The sequence below is a fragment of the Pelophylax lessonae genome, assembly GCF_965119305.1.
Source record: "Pelophylax lessonae genome assembly, chromosome: 7".
NCBI lineage: Eukaryota > Metazoa > Chordata > Amphibia > Anura > Ranidae > Pelophylax > Pelophylax lessonae.
Genome location: NC_138774.1, coordinates 29,195,425 through 29,218,075, shown reverse-complemented (window position 1 = coordinate 29,218,075; position 22,651 = coordinate 29,195,425). Strand labels below are relative to the sequence as shown.

Sequence of the window (22,651 nt, the reverse complement as noted above, 5' to 3'; positions counted from 1 at the left end):
AGGCACATTGATTCCTGGGAGCGATGACGTTCAGCTCCCAGGAATCAATGCAAAGAGGAAGTGACGGCGCGGGCCGCGACCGCAGAGGGAGGAAGAGGAAGAAAGGTGAGTATATTTTTCTTCAATAACAAGGTAAGTAAACAAAAAAAAAATCGTAACTATCCGTTTCTTTTTCAGGTGACCAATAGCAAGCGGATGGCCCAAAATCAATTATGTCGATTTTGTGGCCGGAACTCCGCTTTAACCACTTGCCTACTGGGCACTTATACCCCCTTCCTGCCCAGGCCAATTTTCAGCTTTCAGCGCTCTCACACTTTGAATGACAATTGCGCGGTCATGCTACACTGTACCCATATGAAATTTTTATCATTTTTTTCACACAAATAGAGCTTTCTTTTGGTGGTATTTAATCACCTCTGGCTTTTTTATTTCTTACAAAAAAAAAGAAAAAATTTTGAAAAAAAAAAAAAAGTTTTTCTTATTTTCTGTGAGTAAATTTTGAAAAGAAATACATTTTTCTCCTGCGCTGATGAGGCGGCACTGATGGGCACCGATAGGCTGCACTGATGAGGTGGCACTTATGGGCACTGATGAGGTGGCACTTATGGGCACTGATGAGGTGGCACTGATGAGGAGGTACTAATATGCCGCACTGATGAGCACTGATAGGTGGCACTGATAGGCGGCACTGATGAGCACTGATAGGCGGCACTGATGAGCACTAATAGGTGGCCCTGCTGGGCACTGATATGTGGCACTGCTGGGTACTGATATGTGGCACTGCTGGGCACTGAGAGGTGGCAGTGCTGGGCACTGAGAGGCGGCACTGATGGACACTGATGGGTGGCACTGATGGACACTGACGGGTGGCACTGATCAGCACTGATGGGCAGCACCATCAGTGCCCACACTCAGTGCCCATAGTGCTGCTAGTCAGTGCCCATCAGTGCCTAGATGAGCAGGCACCGATGGGCACTGACTGGCAGCACTATGGGCACTGACTGGCAGCACTGATGGGGGGCACTGATGGCGGGCACTGTGGGCAGTTATGGCATTTTTTTCCCCTCTTCTGTAATCAGGGCACTGGTGATCAGTGCCCTGATTACATTCCTTTGTGTCCCCTTACCGCTGATCGGCTCTCCTCTTCCTCACACTGCAGTCTCTGTGTGAGGAAGGAGCGCTGGCGATGAGAGATGATCTCATATGTTTACATATGAGATCATCTCTCATTGCACGGTCCGATCACGAGGTAAATGGCCGCTGTGATTGGCCATTTACCACGATCTGTGATTGGCTGTGTCCAAGGGACACGGCCGACACAGATTTTCCCCGATGCGCACTCGCGGGAGCGCGCGGGGAGCCTGTTTAAAGACGGCCTCCCGGAAATTAGAGCCCGCGCTGTAGCCGTCTTTCGGCTATAGCGCGGGCGGGAAGTAGTTAAATATGATTAAATATCACCAAAAGAAACCTCTATTTGTGTGGGAAAAAAATGATAAAAATGTCATATGGGTACAGTGCTGCATGACCACGCAATTGTCATTCAAAGTGTGACGGCGCTGAAAGCTGAAAATTGGACTGGGCAGGAAGGGGGTGAAAGTGTCCAGTACTGAAGTGGTTAAAAAATCAAACACAAGAAAAAAAATGTATAATATATGCAGATCAACAAAGCAGTCTCTGACTAAGTGCTGACCCTCAGCCCAGGAATTTAGAGGAGAACGAGCCTCTCGGTAATTGCTGAGTCAGGAAAGTTTATGTAAAGGCCCGTACACACGTACCGATCGTCGGCATACAAACGTCGGTGGACGAAGGATCTGCCGATTGTACGCGTGTTAGTATGGTGCCTCCGACAGATGTCTGCGCACAATCCGCGGACAAAAGTCTTTCTTGCAAACATGAAAATATTTGTATGCCGACACCAGAACGGACGATTGTTCGCCTGTCAGTACACAATTCGGCCGACAGACCGCAGATTTGCAAGACTGGGCATGCTCAGAAAATAGAAAACACAGGGAAAGTTAACCATTACATGACATCACTTCTGCAGTCGGCGGACAAAATTCTTGTGCTGTCCTTGTGCTGTCTTTGCACTTTTCAGCAGACACCGACATCCCGGGGAGAAAAGAGGAACATTTGTAAGCCGACCATCGGTACGTGTGTACGGGGCTTAAGGCTGTACTATGTATAAATGAAAAAGTGCGCTGATAAATGTGAGTGCGCTGCTACCGAAGGTGTATGAATGAAATAGTGTATAAAAAGTCTGGTGCGCTACTAAATTGCAATAAAATGAACAATGTCAATCATGCATACAAAATAGTGTACAAACAATTTGAAACAATTTGAAACAAAAAGAAAATGTGAGTAAACAAAGTCTCTGGTTTCTCTGGCAAATCAACATAATGTGTTTTCCGTGAATAACTCCACCAGAAAAAAGCTAAATAGATGAATGTGCAAATAAAGTCCAGTGTTCATATATGAATTTATATTAACACTGGACTTTATTTGCACATTCATCTATTTAGCTTTTTTCTGGTGGAGTTGTTAATGAAAAACACATTATATTGATTTGCAAGAGAAACCAGAGACTTTGTTTACTCACATTTTCATTTGTTTTAAATTGTTTGTACACTATTTTGTATGCATGATTGACATTGTTAATTTTTTTGCAATTTAGTAGCGCACCAGACTTTTTTACACTAAGGCTGTACTATGAGCTTCTCTTATTTTATCACTTTTGGCCTCTTTAACCACTTCAAGCAAAATCACGTAGACCTACGTCGGCTGACTTTGCGGGGTTATACCAGGGTGATGCCTCTAGCTAGAGGCATCATCCCGGTACCGTTGTTTAGAGCCGGCGGTCGGCTTTCCGGCGGAAAATCCCAAATCCATGGAAGTCGGCAGGTGTTGGTGAATATTGTAGGGTATATAGGCCATCTTACATTAACAATGAGATAGTTACCATATCTTACCAAGATAATCTGGCTGACGGGCTGGGGGGCGCTGTTCAATATAAACTTCATTATTGTAGCTTTCATCGGAGGCATATCCCGAACCTGTAACAAAATACCCAAAATGTTAAACACAGCGGGATTTTGTGTGGCCCTGTGGAGAGATAAATTATTATCATTATTCATTCACAGCAGGGGTCTCTAAACTTTCCTAAACAAAGGGCCAGTTTACTGTTCTTTAGACTTTAGGGGGGGGGGGGGGCGGTGGGAATAGAAAATATCCTGGCATTAGTGGGGGTAAACAATGCCCTATCTATAGCATTATGGGAAGAAATGGTACCCCATTGGTGTCAGTGGAAGGACTAGTGCCCTATCATTCGTGTCAAGGGGAGGACTAATGCCCCATCATTGGTGTCAGTGGAAGGACTAGTGCTCCATCATTGGTGTTAGTGGAAGGACTAGTGCCCCATCATTGGTATCAGTGGGAGGAATAGTGCTCCATCATTGGTGTCAGTGGAAGGACTAGTGCCCCATCATTGGTATCAATAGGAGGAATAGTGCTCCATCATTGGTGTCAGTGGAAGGACTAGTGCCCCATCATTGGTGTCAGTGGAAGGACTAGTGCCCTATCATTGGTGTCAGTGGAAGGACTAGTGCACCATCATTGGTGTCAGTGGAAGACTAGTGCCCCATCATTGGTGTCAGTGGGAGGAATAGTGCCCCATCATTGGTGTCAGTGGAAGGACTAGTGCCCCATCATTGGTGTCAGTGGAAGGACTAGTGCCTCATCATTGGTGTCAGTGGAAGGACTAGTGCCCTATCTTTGGTGTCAATGGAAGGACTAGTGGTGATTACATGTTCTACACACTTCCCTGAAGAAGGAATCGTAACTTAGATTCCGAAACACGTTGGACGTTTACATCTGTATCAAGAACCAGTGATCCACACTCTCACATTGGGCTACATGCAATACTATTTGAACATACCATTGTGACTATATTCTCTAGTTTTTATTGAATTATGTGTTTTTGTCATTGTACGTTTACATTTTAATATGAAACAATAAATGTTACTTTTTACTCTATTTTCCTATTTCTTCATACTCTTTTACTACCCAGCCTTGTCCAGTTAAATTCCCCAGGGACACTTCCTTGGTTTCTTTCAGTGGAAGGACTAGTGCTCCATCATTGGTGCCAGTGGAAGGACTAGTGCCCCATCATTGGTGTCAGTGGAAGGACTAGTGCCCCATCATTGGTGTCAGTGGAAGGACTAGTGCCCCATCATTGGTGTCAGTGGAAGGACTAGTGCCCCATCATTGGTGTCAGTGGGAGGAATAGTGCCCCATCATTGGTGTCAGTGGAAGGACTAGTGCCCCATCATTGGTGTCAGTGGAAGGACTAGTGCCCTATCATTGGTGTCAGTGGATGGACTAGTGCCTCATCATTGGTGTCAGTGGAAGGACTAGTGCCCTATCATTGGTGTCAGTGGAAGGACTAGTGCCCCATCATCGGTGTCAGTGGGAGGAATAGTGCCCCATCATTGATGTCAGTGGGAGGAATAGTGCCCCATCATTGGTGTCAGTGGAAAGACTAGTGCCCCATCATTGGTGTCAGTGGGAGGAATAGTGTCCCATCATTGGTGTCAGTGGGAGGAATAGTGCCCCATCATTGGTATCAGTGGGAGGAATAGTGCCCCGTCATTGGTGTCAGTGGGAGGAATAGTGCCCCATCATTGGTATCAGTGGGAGGAATAGTGCCCCATCATTGGTGTCAGTGGGAGGAATAGTGTCCCATTATTGGTGTCAGTGGGAGGAATAGTGCCCCATCATTGGTATCAGTGGGAGGAATAGTGCCCCATCATTGGTGTCAGTGGGAGGAATAGTGTCCCATCATTGGTGTCAGTGGGAGGAATAGTGTCCCAAGGGCCAGAGAGTGAGTTTAGGGTGTAGGAACTTTTCTTCCCTGTGAGTCCTGACCTCAAACTGATAGAACACCTTTGGGATGAATTAGCCAAGCCTTCTCTCCAACATCAGTGCCTGACCTCACAAATGCTCTACTGGAAAAATGGTCAAACATTCCCATAGACACACTCCTAAACCTTGTGGACAGCCTTCCCAGAAGAGTTGAAGCTGTTATAGCTGCAAAGGGTGGGCCAACTCAATATTGAACCCTACGGACTAAGACTGGGATGCCATTAAAGTTCATGTGTGTGTAAAGGCAGGCGTCCCAATACTTTTGGTAATACAGTGTAGATGGCGCACACTCATTATCTGGTATGTATTAAGCACTGTGTGATGTGAACAAGCCTAAGAGAAATCCAAAATGATTTCATGGCCATCGTATAAAGAATTGTAGCTGTGGAACTTCACTGAAGATCACATTACAATGCACAGAGCAAAGAGTGCAGAAAGTTTTCCCCTTCGTGGTGTCATTCTGCCTTATTGACAAAAACCGAGAACATTTGGAAAAAATGATGACTGGAATGATACAAATTTACAACATGCATTCCTTCCCCAACCTCCTCACACACAATGGATGGAAATCCCATCACAGCCTATGCAAGTATCAGATAGTCTGGCTCTGAAAAGTGCCATGTGCTTCACATGACGTATGTAAATGAGAAACAGCCAACAGCTAAAAGGAAAACTCAGCGTGTGAGCGCAAATCCTGAGTCATAGTTGCAAAGCTTATTTGAACATCATTTTAATGTGAGATAAATGACTGTTGAGATAAAGTCAATTACAGGGTAAGCCACCCACCCAAATGCAGTGGAGTTAACCATTTACCGCAAAGTGACGTAGGGGTACGTCAACAAACTTGGCGGTGTTATACCCGAATAATGCCTCTAGCTAGAGACACCATCCCGGTACCGTGGTTTACAGGCTTTCCGTCAGTAAAGACCGATGCGGCTCGGGAGCCGCTCAATCGTTACCCGGGTGAGCGGGAGGGGACGTCCCCCCCTCCCACCACCTTCCGTGACTTTGCCCGGGCCTCCCGTCCCACCGGGAGACCGGAGCACCCAGCCGGCTGGATGGAGTCCCGATCAATGCCGGAAACGGCTTCGATCGGGTCTCCGATGACGTAACCCAGAGGCGGCGTCCATGACGTCACTTCCGGGTTACTGTGCTGCAAAAGGCGGCAGATTTAAAAAACGGCTGTATGCAAAAACGCAGTTTTTGGCGTTTTGCATACATGGAAGTGCAGTGGAGGGGTTTGGGGTCTTTTAGACCCTCGATCCCTCCATAAAGTGTACCTGTCACTGCATATTGGTGTCACAAGGGATGTTTACATTGCTTGTGACAGCAATAAAATTGATCAGATTTTTTTTTAAAAAAAAAAACCTGTAATAAACTTAAAAAAAGAAAATAAAATAAATAGGAAAATTTTTTTTAGCCGCCCCCGTCACCGTTAGCTCGCGCATGAAAAAAACGTATATGGAAGTCGAGCTGCGAATGAAATCGCTGTTCAAACCACACACGTGAGGTATCGCCGCAATCGCCAGAGCGTGGGCAATAATTTAAAAAAAAAAGAGCTACACTCTAACTCTAAACTGGTAACCGTTAAAAAAATTTAAAGCGTCGCCTATTGAGATCTCTATTGACCGTAGTTTGTCGCCATTCCAAGGGTGTGCGCAATTTTAAACCGTAACATGTTGGGTATCTCTTTACTTGGCGTAACATCATCTTTCACAATATACAAAAAAATGGGCTAACCTTACTGTTTAGTATTTTTTTAAATGCAGTGAATAATGCATGTTGCCCTCTCTGGCAGTGTGAGTGGGGGATGGAGTATTAGCCTGCCATGTGCTTTTCCCATCCTGTTTAGGAATGTCAATAAAGCGGTCAGGTTGGATATTGATGCTAGGGGAACCCAGCAGAAAAATCAGTTGTCCCCAACTGAGGATGCCTGGCACCATCTTAGGGAAGCCTAGGCTCTGACTGTACCTGAAGTTCCCATGAGGTTGGCAGCCATATTTAGTTATAATACCGGCTCATCTTCTTACTTTAACCACTTAAGCCCCAGCCCTATTTCGGACACTTTTTGTTTACAAGTTAAAATCAGTATTTTTTCCTAGAAAACTACTTAGAACCCCCAAACATTATATATATTTTTTTAGCAAAGACTCTGGAGAATAAAATGTCGGTCATTGCAATATTTTTTGTCACGGTCTTTAAAACACCATTTTTTTTAAATATATTGAAAAATTACATTTCACTGCATTTAATTAAATTACCTGTTTAGAGTTACAGAGGAGGTCTAGTGCTGGAATTATTGAAATGATAGAAATGTTGATCTAACGTTCGCGGCGATACCTCACGTGTGGTGCAAACACCGTTTCTATATGCGTCCGCTACTTATGTATGCATTCCCATCTGCGTGGGACATGGAGGGATAGGAGTGCTTTAACCACTTAAGCCCCGGAAGATTTTACCCCCATTCCGACCAGGGGGTATTTTGCGATTCGGCACTGCCTGACTTTAACGGACAATTGCGCGGTCGTGCGACGCTGTACCTAAACGAATTTGGCGTCCTTTTTTTCCCACAAACAGAGCTTTCTTTTGGTGGTATTTGATCACCTGTGCGATTTTTTGATCACGCGCTATAAACAAAAAAAGAGCGTCAATTTTGCAAAAATAGCAATATTTTTCACATTTTTTTATATGAAATTCCCCCCCAAAAAAATGTAAAAATCAAAATTTTTTAACATTTTCGGCCAATTTGTTTTATGCTACCTATGTTTAGTAAAAAAAAATCGCAAAAAGCGTATTTTGATTGGTTTGCGCAAAAGTTATCGCGTTTACTAACAAAGGGAAAGATTTTTGTCATTTTTGTTGTTTTTTTTTTAACGCGTAATGGCGGCGATCTGCGATTTTTTTTGCGGTACTGCGACATTGCGGCGGACAGATCGGACCCTTCACTGACATTTTTGACACTTTTGGGGTTACCAGTGACATTTCTACAGTAATCAGTGCTATATATATGCACTGTTACTGTAAAAATACACTGGTAGTGAAGGGGTTAACTTTATTTGGGAGGGAGGGGCTGTGTGTGTCCCTAGGGGCGTGCTTTCTACTGTGATTGGCTGTGGCTTGAGCTGTAAGGACACTGATCAACGGATCTACATAGTAGATCCATGTGATCAGTGTCTTTACAGCGAGGAGAATGACAGGTGGCTTGTTTACACAAGCTGCCTGACATTCTCCCTCTCCCCCGCCAATCGCCGAGTGGCCGGCGGACATCGGGTCCGCTGGTCACACGCGCGGGGGGGGGGGGGTCCATGACCACGCGGGAGCGGGAGCGTGCCTCCGGCGCCGCGCGCTCGCTCCCTAGACCCTCACAAGCAAGCAACGTAGCCCTACGTTAGTTTGCCTGTGAGGGGCTGACCGCCGACGTAGATAGTTATGCGGCGGTCGGCAAGTGGTTAAAAAAATTTTTTTTTTTTTTTTGATATTTTATTTTTAAAAAACATTGTTTACTTTAGCTTTAAATTATTATTATTTTTTTTTCATTTTTTAATGTTTTATTTTTACACTGTCTTTTGACATTTTTTTTTTTTTTTGGATCACTTTTATTCCTACTAAAAGCAATATAAACATCTCTTGTAAAAGAAAAAAAAGGGAAGACATATCCTCTTTATGGAGAGATCTGGGTTCAATAAGACCCAAGATCTCTTCTCTACCTTTAAAAACAAAAGACCCAAAAAAAAAAATGATCTTTTGTTTAAAAAAAAAAAAAGTTTACTTTCGTCCCAGACCAGAAGTGACGTCATAGCGTCTCTTTAGGTCCTTCAAGACCATAGAGGTAATCTTTTGCTTTGAAAAAAAATTATTTACTTTCGCTTTTATTTTTTATTTTTACACTGTCCTTTTAATTTTTAAAAAATTTTTTATCACTTTAATTCCTGTTATAAGAAATGTAAAAATGGCATTATGGTGTAGCTCCGGTCCTCCAAGACCAGAGGTTCACAGGTCTCACAGGACTCACAGGTCGCCGTAGGTCGCCTTCCATAGGGAAGCTGCGGACCCGTTCTAATAGGAGCGACACAAGTCGCTCCGACTTAGAAAAAGGGTCCGGAGCTTCTTCGGGGCGACCAGGAGGCGACCGCCATAGACTTCAATGTTATGAAGTCCGTGGCGGCTGCTCCGAGGTCACAGCGCGGTGCGAAGTAGCGTCACCCCGATGTGAACGGGGCCTTAATCTTTTGCTTTGAAAAAAATGTTTTACTTTCGCTTTTATTTGATATTTTTACACTGTCCTTTTATTTATTTTATTTTTTTTATCACTTTTATTCCTGTTATAAGTAATGTAAAAGTGACGTTATGGTGTCGCTCCGGTCCTCCAAGACCATAGAGTTAATCTTTTGCTTTAAAAAAAATGTTTTACATTCGCTTTTATTTTATATTTTTACACTGTCCTTTTATTTATTTATTTTTTTTTTTTTTATCACTTTTATTCCTGTTATAAGTAATGTAAAAGTGACATTATGGTGTCACTCCGGTCCTCCAAGACCATAGAGTTAATCTTTTGCTTTAAAAAAAATGTTTTACTGTTGCTTTTATTTTATATTTTTACACTGTCCTTTTATTTATTTATTTATTTTTTTATCACTTTCATTCCTGTTACAAGCAATGTAAAAATGACGTTATGGTGTCGCTCCGGTCCTCCAGGGACATAGAGGTGATCAGAGATGATCTGGTCTCTATGGCCAGCCACGTGACCCATCAGATCATTTCATGGGCGCATTGATAAAAATGGTAAGCCCAAGAAGCACCAGCAAGTGGCAGGAGGAGGAGGGGGGGATGTCTCTGCTGTTTCTGAAAGCAATCCAGTGGCCAATTAGCTGCTTCATACACTTTTATGAGAAAGCCAGTCGCTGGCTGAAAAAATAAAAATAGTAAGTAAACCACTTGCAAACTGCAGTATATATATATACATATTGCAGTTGGCAAATAGTTAAACAAAATATTTTACAAAGTGTGAAGTAGTAAATTAAAAAACACTTGGAGAATGCGGGCATCGATCCCGCTACCTCTCACATGCTAAGCGAGCGCTCTACCATTTGAGCTAATTCCCCTTCCTGGTGGTGTCTTGGATGGTCTCAAGGGGGATGCCTACAGACAAATTTTCTAATAAAAAACAATGTAAAAAATTGAATTTCTTAATCATTTTAGACCAATATGGTAAAAAAAATCCCAATGAGCGTATATTAATTTGCATGAGACATATGAATGCCCAAACAACTTTCAGGGCTCATGCACACTGCATCTCAAAGAAGCTCAAAGAAGCGGCTCCCACAGGCTTTTGAGCTTTTTTAACCACTTTACCACCGGAGGATTTTGCTGTCTTCCATCCAGGCCACTTTTTGCGATTCGGCGCTGTGCGACTTCAACTGACAATTGCGCGGTCGTGCGACGCTGTACCTAAATGAAATTTACGTCCTTTTTTTCCCACAAACAGAGCTTTCTTTTGGTGGTATTTGATCACCTGTGCGATTTTTACTTTTTGCGCTATAAACAAAAAAAGAGCGTTTATTTTGAAAAAATAACAATATTTTTAACATTTTTTATATGAAATTCCCCCCAAAAAAGATGTAAAAACCAATTTTTTTAAAAAAAATTGGCCAATTTGTTTTATGCTACATATGTTTGGTAAAAAAAAATCGCAATAAGCGTATTTTGATTGGTTTGCGCAAAAGTTATTGCGTTTACTAACAAAGGGAAAGATTTCTGTCATTTTTGGTGTTTTTTTTTTTAACGCGTAATGGCGGCGATCTGCGATTTTTTTTGCGGGACTGCGACATTGCGGCGGACAGATCGGACCCTTGACTGACATTTTTGACACTTTTGGGGGTACCAGTGACATTACTGCAGTAATCAGTGCTATATATATGCACTGTTACTGTAAAAATGACACTGGCAGGGAAGGGGTTAATTTTATTGGAGAGGGAGAGGTTAATGTATGCCTGGTGCTTACTGACGTGTAGGGGGGGAGGTGACTGAGTGAGTCATGGACAGATCGGATGTCCAGCTATGCTGAACAGTCCGATCTGTCACTCCCTGTCACTATGGAGATGTTTACACACAGCGGGCGGATCTCCAGACTCGATCCCCGACGATCAGGTAAGAGCAGCGCGATCGCCGCTGCTCCTCCCCTGGCCCGACTCCCGCTGTGAATGAAAACAGCGGGAGCGAGCCTCCGGCGGCGCGCAAGCGCCGCCCAGAAGGGGGAGTGTCTGACGACGTAGTACTACGTCGTCAGACGATAACGAGCCACTCTGCCGCAGTAATATTACTGTGAGCAGACGTAAAGTGGTTAAGCTCTAATTTTTTTTCTGCCTGGAAACTCCCTTCTATGTTAGCCAAGGTGTCCATGCACACTATGGCTTCTTCAGGAGTTTACAGGCATAATATGCTCCTACAGACAGAAAAGAAAACTCCACCAAAAACGCATGAAAAAGCAGTGTGAAAAAGCATAAAAAAGGCTCATAAAAGCTAGAAAAAGCTTGAAAACTCACAAAAAAAAGGAAAATTAGCTTAGGGGAGGGTTTGTGAAAAAAAACCCTCATGCTCAATAAAGCTCAAAGAAGCTCAATAAAAATGTGCAAAAGAGCACAAAAAAGCACAAGCTTCTTCAAGCTTTCCCCTCTTGAGTTCCCCTCTGTTGATGGATGTTCTAGGGTCACATAAGAAATCCATACTGGTAAAGTCTCGTTTTATGAACTTTCCTTTGGCAGAAAATGAAGAGGTGGATGGATGTTTGTGGAACAGGAGGGTGGGTAGCATTGGAGGGGGATCGGGGGTTGATGGATGGGTGTTAGGGGGAGGCTTGTGGTGTGGGCAGGCATCAAGGGGTCGTTAGTGATTGGGGGAAGGGAGGTGAAGGTCAAACCAGAAATAAATGTGTGTGTGTATGTGTGTGTATATATATATATAAAGTATTTCATGAAAAACATATAAAAAACATTAGTTTAAAAATAAAGAAAAATGACCCAAAACCATTTGAAAACTCTTTAAAAGGAGGTCAATCTCTGGGCAAAGCTCTCCCGTCCTTCCCTCTCATCCATTCAGCAGTTATTGATGGTACAATTCCTTGTGAAGACTATTTCGATACGTACCGAAGTCCGCCATCTGTGTCCCTCACCAGCGTTTCTTCTGGGAGTGACGACTGGTGGATCCAGCATTGCCCTCCGTGCCCACACCAACCACTTGCCTCTATCTGATGGCATTACATTGTGGTCACAACCACAACTAAAGGGATGAACCTCCCCAGTGGGAACACAGACAGCAATAAAATCTTGAAGGAGGGTCCAACCCTTCCCCACTCTATCCAAATGTTTCAAAAAGGTTTTGCCACCAAATCAGACTCTTGCTCATTCTCATCGTGTAATAGAAAAGATGGAGTTGCACTTTAACCACTTCAATACTGGGCACTTTCACCCCCTTCCCTCCCAGGCCAATTTTCAGCTTTTAGCGCTGTTGCATTTTGAATGACAATTGCGCGGTCATGCAACGCTGTACCTAAACCAAATTTATGTCATTTTTTTCCCACAAATAGAGGTTTCTTTTGGTGGTATTTGATCACCGCAAGGTTTTTTCTTTTTTGGTACACAAATAAAAAAAGACTGAAAAGTTTGAAAAAAAAAAAAGTTTTTTGTTTATGTTATAAAATTTTGTAAATAGATACGTTTTTTCCTGCACTGATGAGGAGGCACTGATGGGGGTGGCACTGATGGGGTGGCACTAATATGCAGCACTGATGGGCACTGATAGGCGGCCCTGATATGCAGCACTGATGGGCACTAATCTGTGGTACTGATGGGTAGCATTGATGGCCACTGATAGGCGGCACTGATGGGCACTAATCTGTGGTACTGATGGGTAGCATTGATATGCAGCATTGGTGGCCACTGATAGGCGGCACTGATGGGCACTCATAGGCGTCACTGATGGCTACTGATAGGCGGCACTGATGGGCACTGATAGGCAGAAGCGCAGAGCGCATTATTCTGCCCAACGTCATAAGACGCCGGTTCAGGATAATACAACCACCTTCCCGCCGTCAATTGCCTATAGGGCGGGCGGGAAGTGGTTAAGATGTATGTAAACTCACTGCAATATTTTATGCTTGCACATGCAAAATAGGATTGGAGAATGCGGGCATCGATCCCGCTACCTCTCACATGCTAAGCGAGCGCTCTACCATTTGAGCTAATTCCCCTTCCTGGTGGTGTCTTGGATGGCCTGAAGGGGGATGCCTACAGATAAATTTTCTAATAAAAAAACAATGTAAAAAATCTAATGTCTTAATCATTTTAGACCAATATGGTAAATTTTGGGTATTGATTTCCTGTTAGTTGATTGGCCAGCGCTCTGATCACTTAGCAGCCAAGACTGGGATTTCCTGTAACTGCAACTTTTGCAGCACAGCTTAGCATGTTACAGGAAGTGGAAAAGTAACAGAACTGCAACCATCATCAACAGGTAATGGGAAATGGCTGTTTTTATCACGCTGGTGTTGGATTTGTGGTTTTGTATTTTACCATCCTTTGCAAGTCCAGATCTCATGGAATGAGTCACTCATCACTTATGGTGGTTCAAGCTCTGGGAATACAAATTTTATATTCTCTGACCATGTGGACAGCCTAGGTGCAATCCTGGACGTTTACCTATTGATTGAACAACAGGTATACTACAGTATTAGGTGCCACCAGGTCCTCCTTCCACCATCTTGGGAATATTACAAAAATCAAACATCTGATTCAACATGAAACCATGCATTTGTATCATCCAGGATGGATTACTGCAGCTCTCTTTACTATGATTGGGCTGAGAAAGAACTACATTGTTTGCAGTTGGTACAGAATACTTTATACAAAATACAGTGCCTTGCAAAAGTATTCGGCCCCCTTGAACTTTGTGACCTTTTGCCACATTTCAGGCTTCAAACATAAAGATATAAAACTGTCATTTTTTTGTGAAGAATCAACAACAAGTAGGACACAATCATGAAGTGCAACGAAATTAATTGGATATTTCAAACTTTTTTAACAAATAAAAAACTGAAAAATTGGGCGTGCAAAATTATTCAGCCCCTTAAGTTAATACTTTGCAGCGCCACCTTTTGCTGCGATTACAGCTGTAAGTCACTTGGGGTATGTCTCTATCAGTTTTGCACATCGAGAGACTGAAATTTTTGCCCATTCCTCCTTGCAAAACAGCTCGAGCTCAGTGAGGTTGGATGGAGAGCGTTTGTGAACAGCAGTTTTCAGTTCTTTCCACAGATTCTCGATTGGATTCAGATCTGGACTTTGACTTGGCCATTTTAACACCTGGATATGTTTATTTGTGAACCCTTCCATTGTAGATTTTGCTTTATGTTTTGGATCATTGTCTTGTTGGAAGACAAATCTCCATCCCAGTCTCAGGTCTTTTGCAGACTCCATCAGGTTTTCTTCCAGAATGGTCCTGTATTTGGCTCCATCAATCTTCCCATCAATTTTAACCATCTTCCCTGTCCCTGCTGAAGAAAAGCAGGCCCAAACCATGATGCTGCCACCACCATGTTTGACAGTGGGGATGGTGTGTTCAGGGTGATGAGCTGTGTTGCTTTTACGCCAAACATAACGTTTTGCATTGTTGCCAAAAGGTTTGATTTTGGTTTCATTTGACCAGAGCACCTTCTTCCACATGTTTGGTGTCTCCCAGGTGGCTTGTGGCAAACTTTAAAGGACACTTTTTATGGATATCTTTAAGAAATGGCTTTTTTCTTGCCACTCTTCTATAAAGGCCAGATTTGTGCAGTATACGACTGATTGTTGTCCTATGGACAGAGTCTCCCACCTCAGCTGTAGATCTCTGCAGTTCATCCAGAGTGATCATGGGCCTCTTGGCTGCATCTCTGATCAGTCTTCTCCTTGTATGAGCTGAAAGTTTAGAGGGACGGCCAGGTCTTCGTAGATTTGCAGTGGTCTGATACTCCTTCCATTTCAATATTATCCCTTGCACAGTGCTCCTTGGGATGTTTAAAGCTTGGGAAATCTTTTTGTATCCAAATCCGGCTTTAAACTTCTCCACAACAGTATCTCGGACCTGCCTGGTGTGTTCCTTGTTCTTCATGATGCTCTCTGCGCTTTAAACGGACCTCTGAGACTATCACAGTGCAGGTGCATTTATATGGAGACTTGATTACACACAGGTGGATTCTATTTATCATCATTAGTCATTTAGGTCAACATTGGATCATTCAGAGATCCTCACTGAACTTCTGGAGAGAGTTTGCTGCACTGAAAGTAAAGGGGCTGAATAATTTTGCACGTCCAATTTTTCAGTTTTTTATTTGTTAACAAAGTTTGAAATGTCCAATAAATTTCGATCCACTTCATGATTGTGTCCTTCTTGTTGTTGATTCTTCACAAAAAATTACAGTTTTATATCTTTATGTTTTGAAGCCTGAAATGTAGCAAAAGGTTGCAAAGTTCAAGGGGGCCGATTACTTTCGCAAGGCACTGTAGATCTTAGATAGTTATGGAATTCAAAAAAAAAGATTGGAGAATGCGGACATCAATCCTGCTACCTCTTGCATGCTAAGCAAGCACGCCACCATCTGAGCTAATTTCCCTATGGGGAGCTAAAGTGGGACACCTACTGGTCAAGTCCTCTTACATATACTGACCTTCCTTTGCTCTTCCCCCACTTCTCTATTCGCTAAGAAAGTTCATTTATATTGTTTTCATTGCACCTAACCGTAATATATATTAATTTCCCATGCAAACTTAAATTTTTCTTTTAGATTTACACTCTGCAATATTTTATGCAAAATGATATATATTATGCTTGCATATGCAAAATAGGATTGGAGAATGCGGGCATCGATCCCGCTACCTCTCACATGCTAAGCGAGCGCTCTACCATTTGAGCTAATTCCCCTACATTGTTGGATGTTCTAGGGTCACATGATGAATCCATACTGGTGAGTCCCTTTTTATGCAATTTCCTTTGGTGGAAGGTGAAGAGGTGGATTGGTGTTTGTGGATTGTAGAACAGGAGGTTGGGTAGAATTGGATAGGTGTAAAGGCCCATGCACACAAGTGGAAATTCATCTGGAAATTTTCGTCCGACGACCGATCTGACGATTTTCGGCTTGTTAGTATGGTGCTCTCGACAACCAACTCCGACTTTTCGGCCGAAAAAATCCTCCGTCAAAACACGTCCGATTTTCATGCAGCCAGAACAGATTTCGATGGGGAAAAATCTTATGAGCAAGACTAGGCATGCTCAGAGATGAAAGAACACATACAAAGCAATCCAACACATGACGTCACTTCTGAAGTAGAATTCTGTCATGCGGGAAAATTCGTGTGCAGTCTAGAGCACATTCCAACCAACAGACACCACTCTAGACAAAAGATGGACGACCGGTCAGCGGAAATTCGCTGCGTGTGTACGAGGCTTTAGGTAGAGGCTTGTGGTGTGGGCAGGCATCAAGGGGTCGTTAGTGATTGGCTAACGACCCCACATGCTAAGGAAGCGCTCTACCATTTGAGCTAATTCCATTAGTATGGTGCTCTCGACAACCGACTCCGACTTTTCGGCCGAAAAAATCCTCCGTCAAAACACGTCCGATTTTCATGCAGTCAGTACAGATTTCGATGGGGAAAAATCTTATGAGCAAGACTAGGCATGCTCAGAGATGAAAGAACACATACAAAGCAATCCAACACATGACGTCACTTCTGAAGTAGAATTCTGTCGTACGGGAAAATTTGTGTGCAGTCTAGAGCACATTCCAACCAACAGACACCACTCTGGACAAAAGATGGACGACCGGTCAGCGGAAATTCATTGCGTGTGTACGAGGCTTTAGGTAGAGGCTTGTGGTGTGGGCAGGCATCAAGGGGTCTTTAGTGATTGGGGGAAGGGAGGTGAAGGTTAAATAAGAAATACATGTGTGTACATATAAAGAATTTAGGAAAAACATATATGAAACATTCGTTAAAAAATAAATAAAATTAATCCAAAACCATTAGAAAACTCTTTAGGAAGAGGTCAATCTCTGGGCAAAGTTCTCCAGTCCTTCCTTCTCATTTATGTAGCAGGTATTGAAGGTGCAATTCCTTGTAAAGCCTCTTTTAATACTTACCAAAGTCCGCCATCTGTGTCCCTCACCAGCGTTTGGAAGCCTAAAAGATGCTTTGTACAGGGACTGCAAGAGGCTGGTATTAGGTCAAATTCCGATACTCACACTTGAAAAATCACTGTTCTGGAGCCAACTCAAAATTAAGGAAAACTCTTTAGGAGGAGGTCAATCTCTGGGCAAAGCTCTCCAGTCCTCCTTGGGAATATTACAAGAATCAAACATCTGATTCCAGAGGAATCCATGCATTTGTATTATCCAGGATGGATTACTGCACCTCTCTCTACTATGATTGGCCTGAAAAAGAACTACATCATTTTCAGTTGGTACAGAATATTTATACAAAATAGATCTTTCGCTAGTTTAGCATTCAAAAAAGACTGGAGAATGTGGGCACCAATCCCGCTACCTCTCACATGCTAAGGAAGTGGCTCCACCATTAGAGCTAATTCACCTAACGAAGGGCTGTGGTGGGACACCTACTGGTCAAGTCCTCTTACATACAGTATACTGACCTTCCTTTGCCCTTCCCCCACTTCTCTATTTGCTAAGTTCATTTATATAGTTTTCATTGCACCTAACTGTAAGATATATTAATTTCCCATGCAAACTTAACTTGTTCTTTTAGGTTTACTCACTGCAATATTTTGAAAAATTATATTATTCTTGCACATGATAAAACAAGATTGGAGAATGCGGGCATCGATCCCGCTACCTCTCACATGCTAAGCGAGCGCTCTACCATTTGAGCTAATTCCCCTTCATTGATGAATGCTCAAGGGTCACATGATGGATCCATACTGGTGAAGTCCCTTTTCATGCAATTTCCTTTGGTGGAGAGTGAAGAGGCGGATTGGTGTTTGTGGATTGTAGAACAGGAGGTTGGGTAGAATTGGATGGGTGTTAGGGAGAGGTTTGTGGTGTGGGCAGGCATCAAGGTTGGGTGTTTGTGGTTTTTAGAATTTGAGGTTGGGTAGAATTGGAGGGGGAATGGGGGGTAGATGGATGGGTGTTAGGGGGAGGCTTGTGGTGTGGGCAGGCTTCAAGGGGTCGTTAGTGATTGGGGGAAGGGAGGTGAAGGTTAAATAAGAAATAAATGTGTGTACATATAAAGAATTTAGGAAAAACACATATGAAACATTTGTTTAAAAATAAATATAATTTACCAAAAACCAATTAGAAAACTCTTTAGGAGGAGGTCAATCTCTGGGCAAAGCTCTCCAGTCTTTCCCTCTCATTTATGTAGCAGGTATTGAAGGTGCAATTCCTTGTAAAGCCTCTTTTAATACTTACCAAAGTCCGCCATCTGTGTCCCTCACCAGCGTTTGGAAGCCTAAAAGCTGCTTTGTACAGGGACTGCAAGAGGCTGGTATTACGTCAAATTCAGATACTTACAGGTGAAAAATCACTGTTCTGGTGCCAAATCAAACTTAAGGATTTTTTGTCACTTTTACATTTGGAGATAATCACCAGGATAAATAGAGAGGGGGATCTTCCTAACGGGGGCACAGACAGCAAAAAAAAAAAAAAAAAACATGACCGGTGTTCTACTCCTTTTCCACTCCTATCCAAATCTAAAAATGTATTCTCTCACCTTTCCCTGGTGGTCTAGTGGTTAGGATTTGGCTCTCTCACCACGGCTGCCTGATTTGAATTCCCAGTCAGGGAATATTCCTTTTCTTTCTATAAATTCCTTAACCACTTAACCTCCGGAAGATTTATCTTAGAAAAAATGTTACCGTGTAGGCAGGCCCCTACCCCTATTGATGCAAAACAACATAGAAAGAAAAGATGGGGCTTTCTAGGCCAATTGGGAGAAGGACGATCAAAAACAACAATCAATTATATATAAAAAAAACTTGTTTATTGGTATAACTTGAAAAACATATATGACATTAGGGTATATAACCCGACATCAATACAACACAGAATTAAAAAGGTACATTAGTGCAGAAATACTTTCCCATAAGGGGGTATCAAGGACCCATCCATGATGTTATAGGGTCTCTGGTGGAAAAACAGTCTAGGGGTCCTGTAACGCTGAACGCTCCGGTCCCTGCTCCTGGACCGGAGCGCTCGCGGCGTTCGTCCCAGATCCACTCACCTGTGCCCGCTCCGGCTCTCTCCTCCACTCCCCGCTCACGTGGTTCCCGGCGCACGCATCCCTGCACCATAGGGCGCGCGCGCCGCCTGTTTGAAATTTAAAGGGCCAGTGCACCAGTAATTGGTGCCTGGTCCAAACCTCCCTTCCTGTTTCTTGTTTCATATATAAGTGACCTGCCCCTTCCTGCCCTTGCCAGATCTTTGTTGCCTCAGTGCTCTAGTGAAAGTGTTATTTGTGTAATCCCTTGCCTGTTGCCGAACCCTTTGCTAACGGTTACCGCCTCTGAACCTGTGCTGCCTGCCCTGACCTTTGCTACGTCTGACTACGTCTCTGCCTGTCCCTTTTGTACTACGCCTGTCTCAGCACTCAGTGAGGTTGAGCCGCTACCGGAGGACACGACCTGGTAGTTACCGCCGCAGCAAGACCATCCCGCCTTGCGGCAGGCTCTGGTGAAAACCAGTAACTACTTAGAACCAATCCTCCGGTACGGTCCACGCCATTCCCTCACTGACACAGAGGATCCATTCCCTACACCGCTCCTGCTACCAGTCCGGATCCTGACAGGTCCCAGCAAGCCGACGCATTTCGCATGGGGTTTCCTCAGGGCCAGACAGACCAGAGAAGACCGGTATTTCCCACTATATAATGGACCATGGATGGGCAGGACCGACGGACCACCAATGATCAGAAAAAAATCTCCAGATCAAACATTGAATGTCTTTCTTGTATTGTACTTGTATAGGAGTTGTTCCCTCTTTGTGCTAATGGGAGAATATAATTGCTTGGTCTGCAATGTATGCATCATGCATTCACAGCAAGATGGGTTCTTGTCAATCAAGTTAAGCAAATCCCAAAATTAGGGTCATAAATATAGCTGGATATCCCAAATACAATGTATAAAGGGGGGAGAGACCATCCCATAGAAGTCCAAGGTTGGTCTTGAGGCAGATATATTTAATACATAATCCTCATAGCCTATCAAGATATGTGGCAGCTCCCATACTCCATAAAAGAATGAGGCTAATCCAAGGTGTCCTGTTAGTGCGCCTGCCTTGTTTGGATTTGGCGCTCTCACCACCGCGGCCTGATTTTGATTCCCGGTCAGGGAATATTACTTTTCTTTCTATAAGTTCCTTAACCACTTAACCTCTGGAAGATTTATCCTCTTCAAGACCAGGCCGTTTTTTGCAATACGGCACTGTGTTACTTTAACTGACAATTGCACGGTCGTGCGACGCTGTACATAAATATATTGTATTTCTTTTTATTTCCCACAAATAGAGCTTTCTATTGGTGGTTAGGGATCAGCACTGCATTTTTTTATTTTTTGTGCTATAACTAAAAAAGACAGACAATTAAAAAAAAAAATATATATATATATATATATATATTTTTTACTTACTGCTTTAAAACATATCCAATAAAAACATTTAAAAATGATATTATTCTTGCACGTGCAAAAAGATCATGGAGAATGCGGGCATCGATCCCGCTACCTCTCACATGCTAAGCGAGCGCTCTACCATTTGAGCTAATTCCCCTCTGTTGAAGGGGGTTTTAGGGTCACATCATGGATCCATACTGGAGAAGTCCCTTTTCATGCAATTTCCTTAGATGGAAAGTGCAGTGGTGGATTGGTGTTTGTAGAACAGGGGGATGGGTAGCATTGGAGGGGGATGGGGGGTTGACGTATGGGTGTTAGGGAGAAGCTTGTGGTGTGGCCAGGCAGCAAGGGGTCGTTAGTGACCACTGATCTGGTGACAAGCTAAAATGTAGAATTTTTTTTTACTTTTAGTCCTTGAGATAATCACCAGGATAAATAGAGAGGATGAATCTCCATAATAGGGACACAGACAGCAATAAATACTGAAAGGCAGTCTAATCCCTCTCTACTTTACCCAAAACAATCACCCTTCAGCTTTCCCTGGTGGTCTAGTGGTTAGGATTCGGCGCTCTCACCGCCGCGGCCCGGGTTCGATTCCCGGTCAGGGAACATTTGTTTTCATCCTTAAATTAAAACTAGGAAAGAGGAAAAAAAAACTTTTTTTAATTTTTTTTTTTATTTAGAGTTTTTCACTATAATACACAGCATGTGAATTGGGAAATAGCTGTTTTTTTCCAGCTGGTGACTGATTTTGAGGTTTTGCACTTTACTATCTTATCACTGTGTACCTAGCTCTACTGAAATGAGGTGGTTTAAAACCTAGAAATACAAATTTTATCTTCTCAGACCGCGTCTAGTGATCCTGGACACTGACCAGGGGAGGACTGGGCCAGGGGGCAGGGTGGCAATTGCCCCCTGGGCCACTCTGATGCCCCATAACAAGGCTGCACTGCTTCTGCCACTGACATGCCTAAATGATTCCTGGTGAAGAGAAGTAAAAAGTCCCCACTGCTGGCCTGCTGAGTGCAGGATAAAGACAAGGACAGAGTGCAGCACACCCCCCCCCCCCCCCAGCATGGATGGTGTAAGCTTTTTCTGAGCAGAGGCTGGTTCCATGCCCCACTGAAGACTCTCCTCCTCTGGACAGCCCCCCCCCCAACTGCCCCTGGTGGCCAGGTCGGGAAACCAGATTCGGCCGGTGAGTAGAGAATACCTGGAGCGGAGCTTCAGCCTGGAATGGGGGTCAGGAGGAGGGCAGAAAGAGAGGGAGTGGGAGGGGGGCCGAGTCACTGCACCATGGGCCTATGGTTTGTACTTGCCCCCTGGGCTGAAAGTTGCCAGTCAGCCCCTGACACTGACCTATGATTAAGCAACAGGTATCAGCTGCCACCAGGTCCTCCTTCCTCTATCTTAGGAATATTCTAGGAATCAAATATTTGATTCCAGCCAATGATGTGCCTAAATTAATCCATTGCCTTTGTGTCATATAGATTGGATTACTGCAAAACCCTCTACTATGGTCTTCCTAAAAAAAAAAGTCCATTGTTTGCGGGTGGTAAAGAATGCAGCAGCCAGACTACTCACCCACCAGCCACATCACCCCACGTCTTCGCTCTTTACATTGGCCACCAATTCAAAAAATAATCTCCTTTAAAATTGTCCTACTTTCTTACAGCCCCATATAACTTGGTCATTGCTTCTGTGACAAAACTTCTTGTTACCCGTACTCCCCCCACACTCCCTTCGCTTCTCAAAGAAAATAAATGTTTCTAGAGTCATTTTACATTTTTTGGGATATCTTACATTCTATCATGCAGCACCCACAATGTGGAACTCATTGCCATTCATTGTCCTGGAAGTAACTTCTCTGGATCCTTTGTGTGGAAAGCACTCGCTCTCTCTGAACTCAAACAGGGTGTTTCCTGACAATGGGTCTAATCTCCAAAAGCAGATCTATTGTTTGGGAAGCGCCCACTCTGAATTCACTGTCCAGGAAGCACCCTCTCTGGATCCACTGTCTGGGAAGCACCATGTTTGGATACATTGTCTGGGAAGCAGTTTCTTTGGATTTATTGTCCGGGAAGCA

The 22,651-nt window shown here is 43.5% G+C and overlaps 1 protein-coding gene across 1 annotated transcript in view; it reads right to left on the bottom strand.

Moving 5' to 3' along the window:
- The window catches only part of SRPX2 (sushi repeat containing protein X-linked 2), a 96,086-nt gene that overhangs the window by 40,677 nt on the left and 32,758 nt on the right, over positions 1 to 22,651 (bottom strand). Inside the window, exon 3 of the mRNA XM_082262558.1 lies at positions 2,967 to 3,050. Coding sequence (XP_082118684.1) covers positions 2,967 to 3,050 — 84 coding nt within the window. The remainder of the gene's footprint in view (positions 1 to 2,966; positions 3,051 to 22,651) is intronic.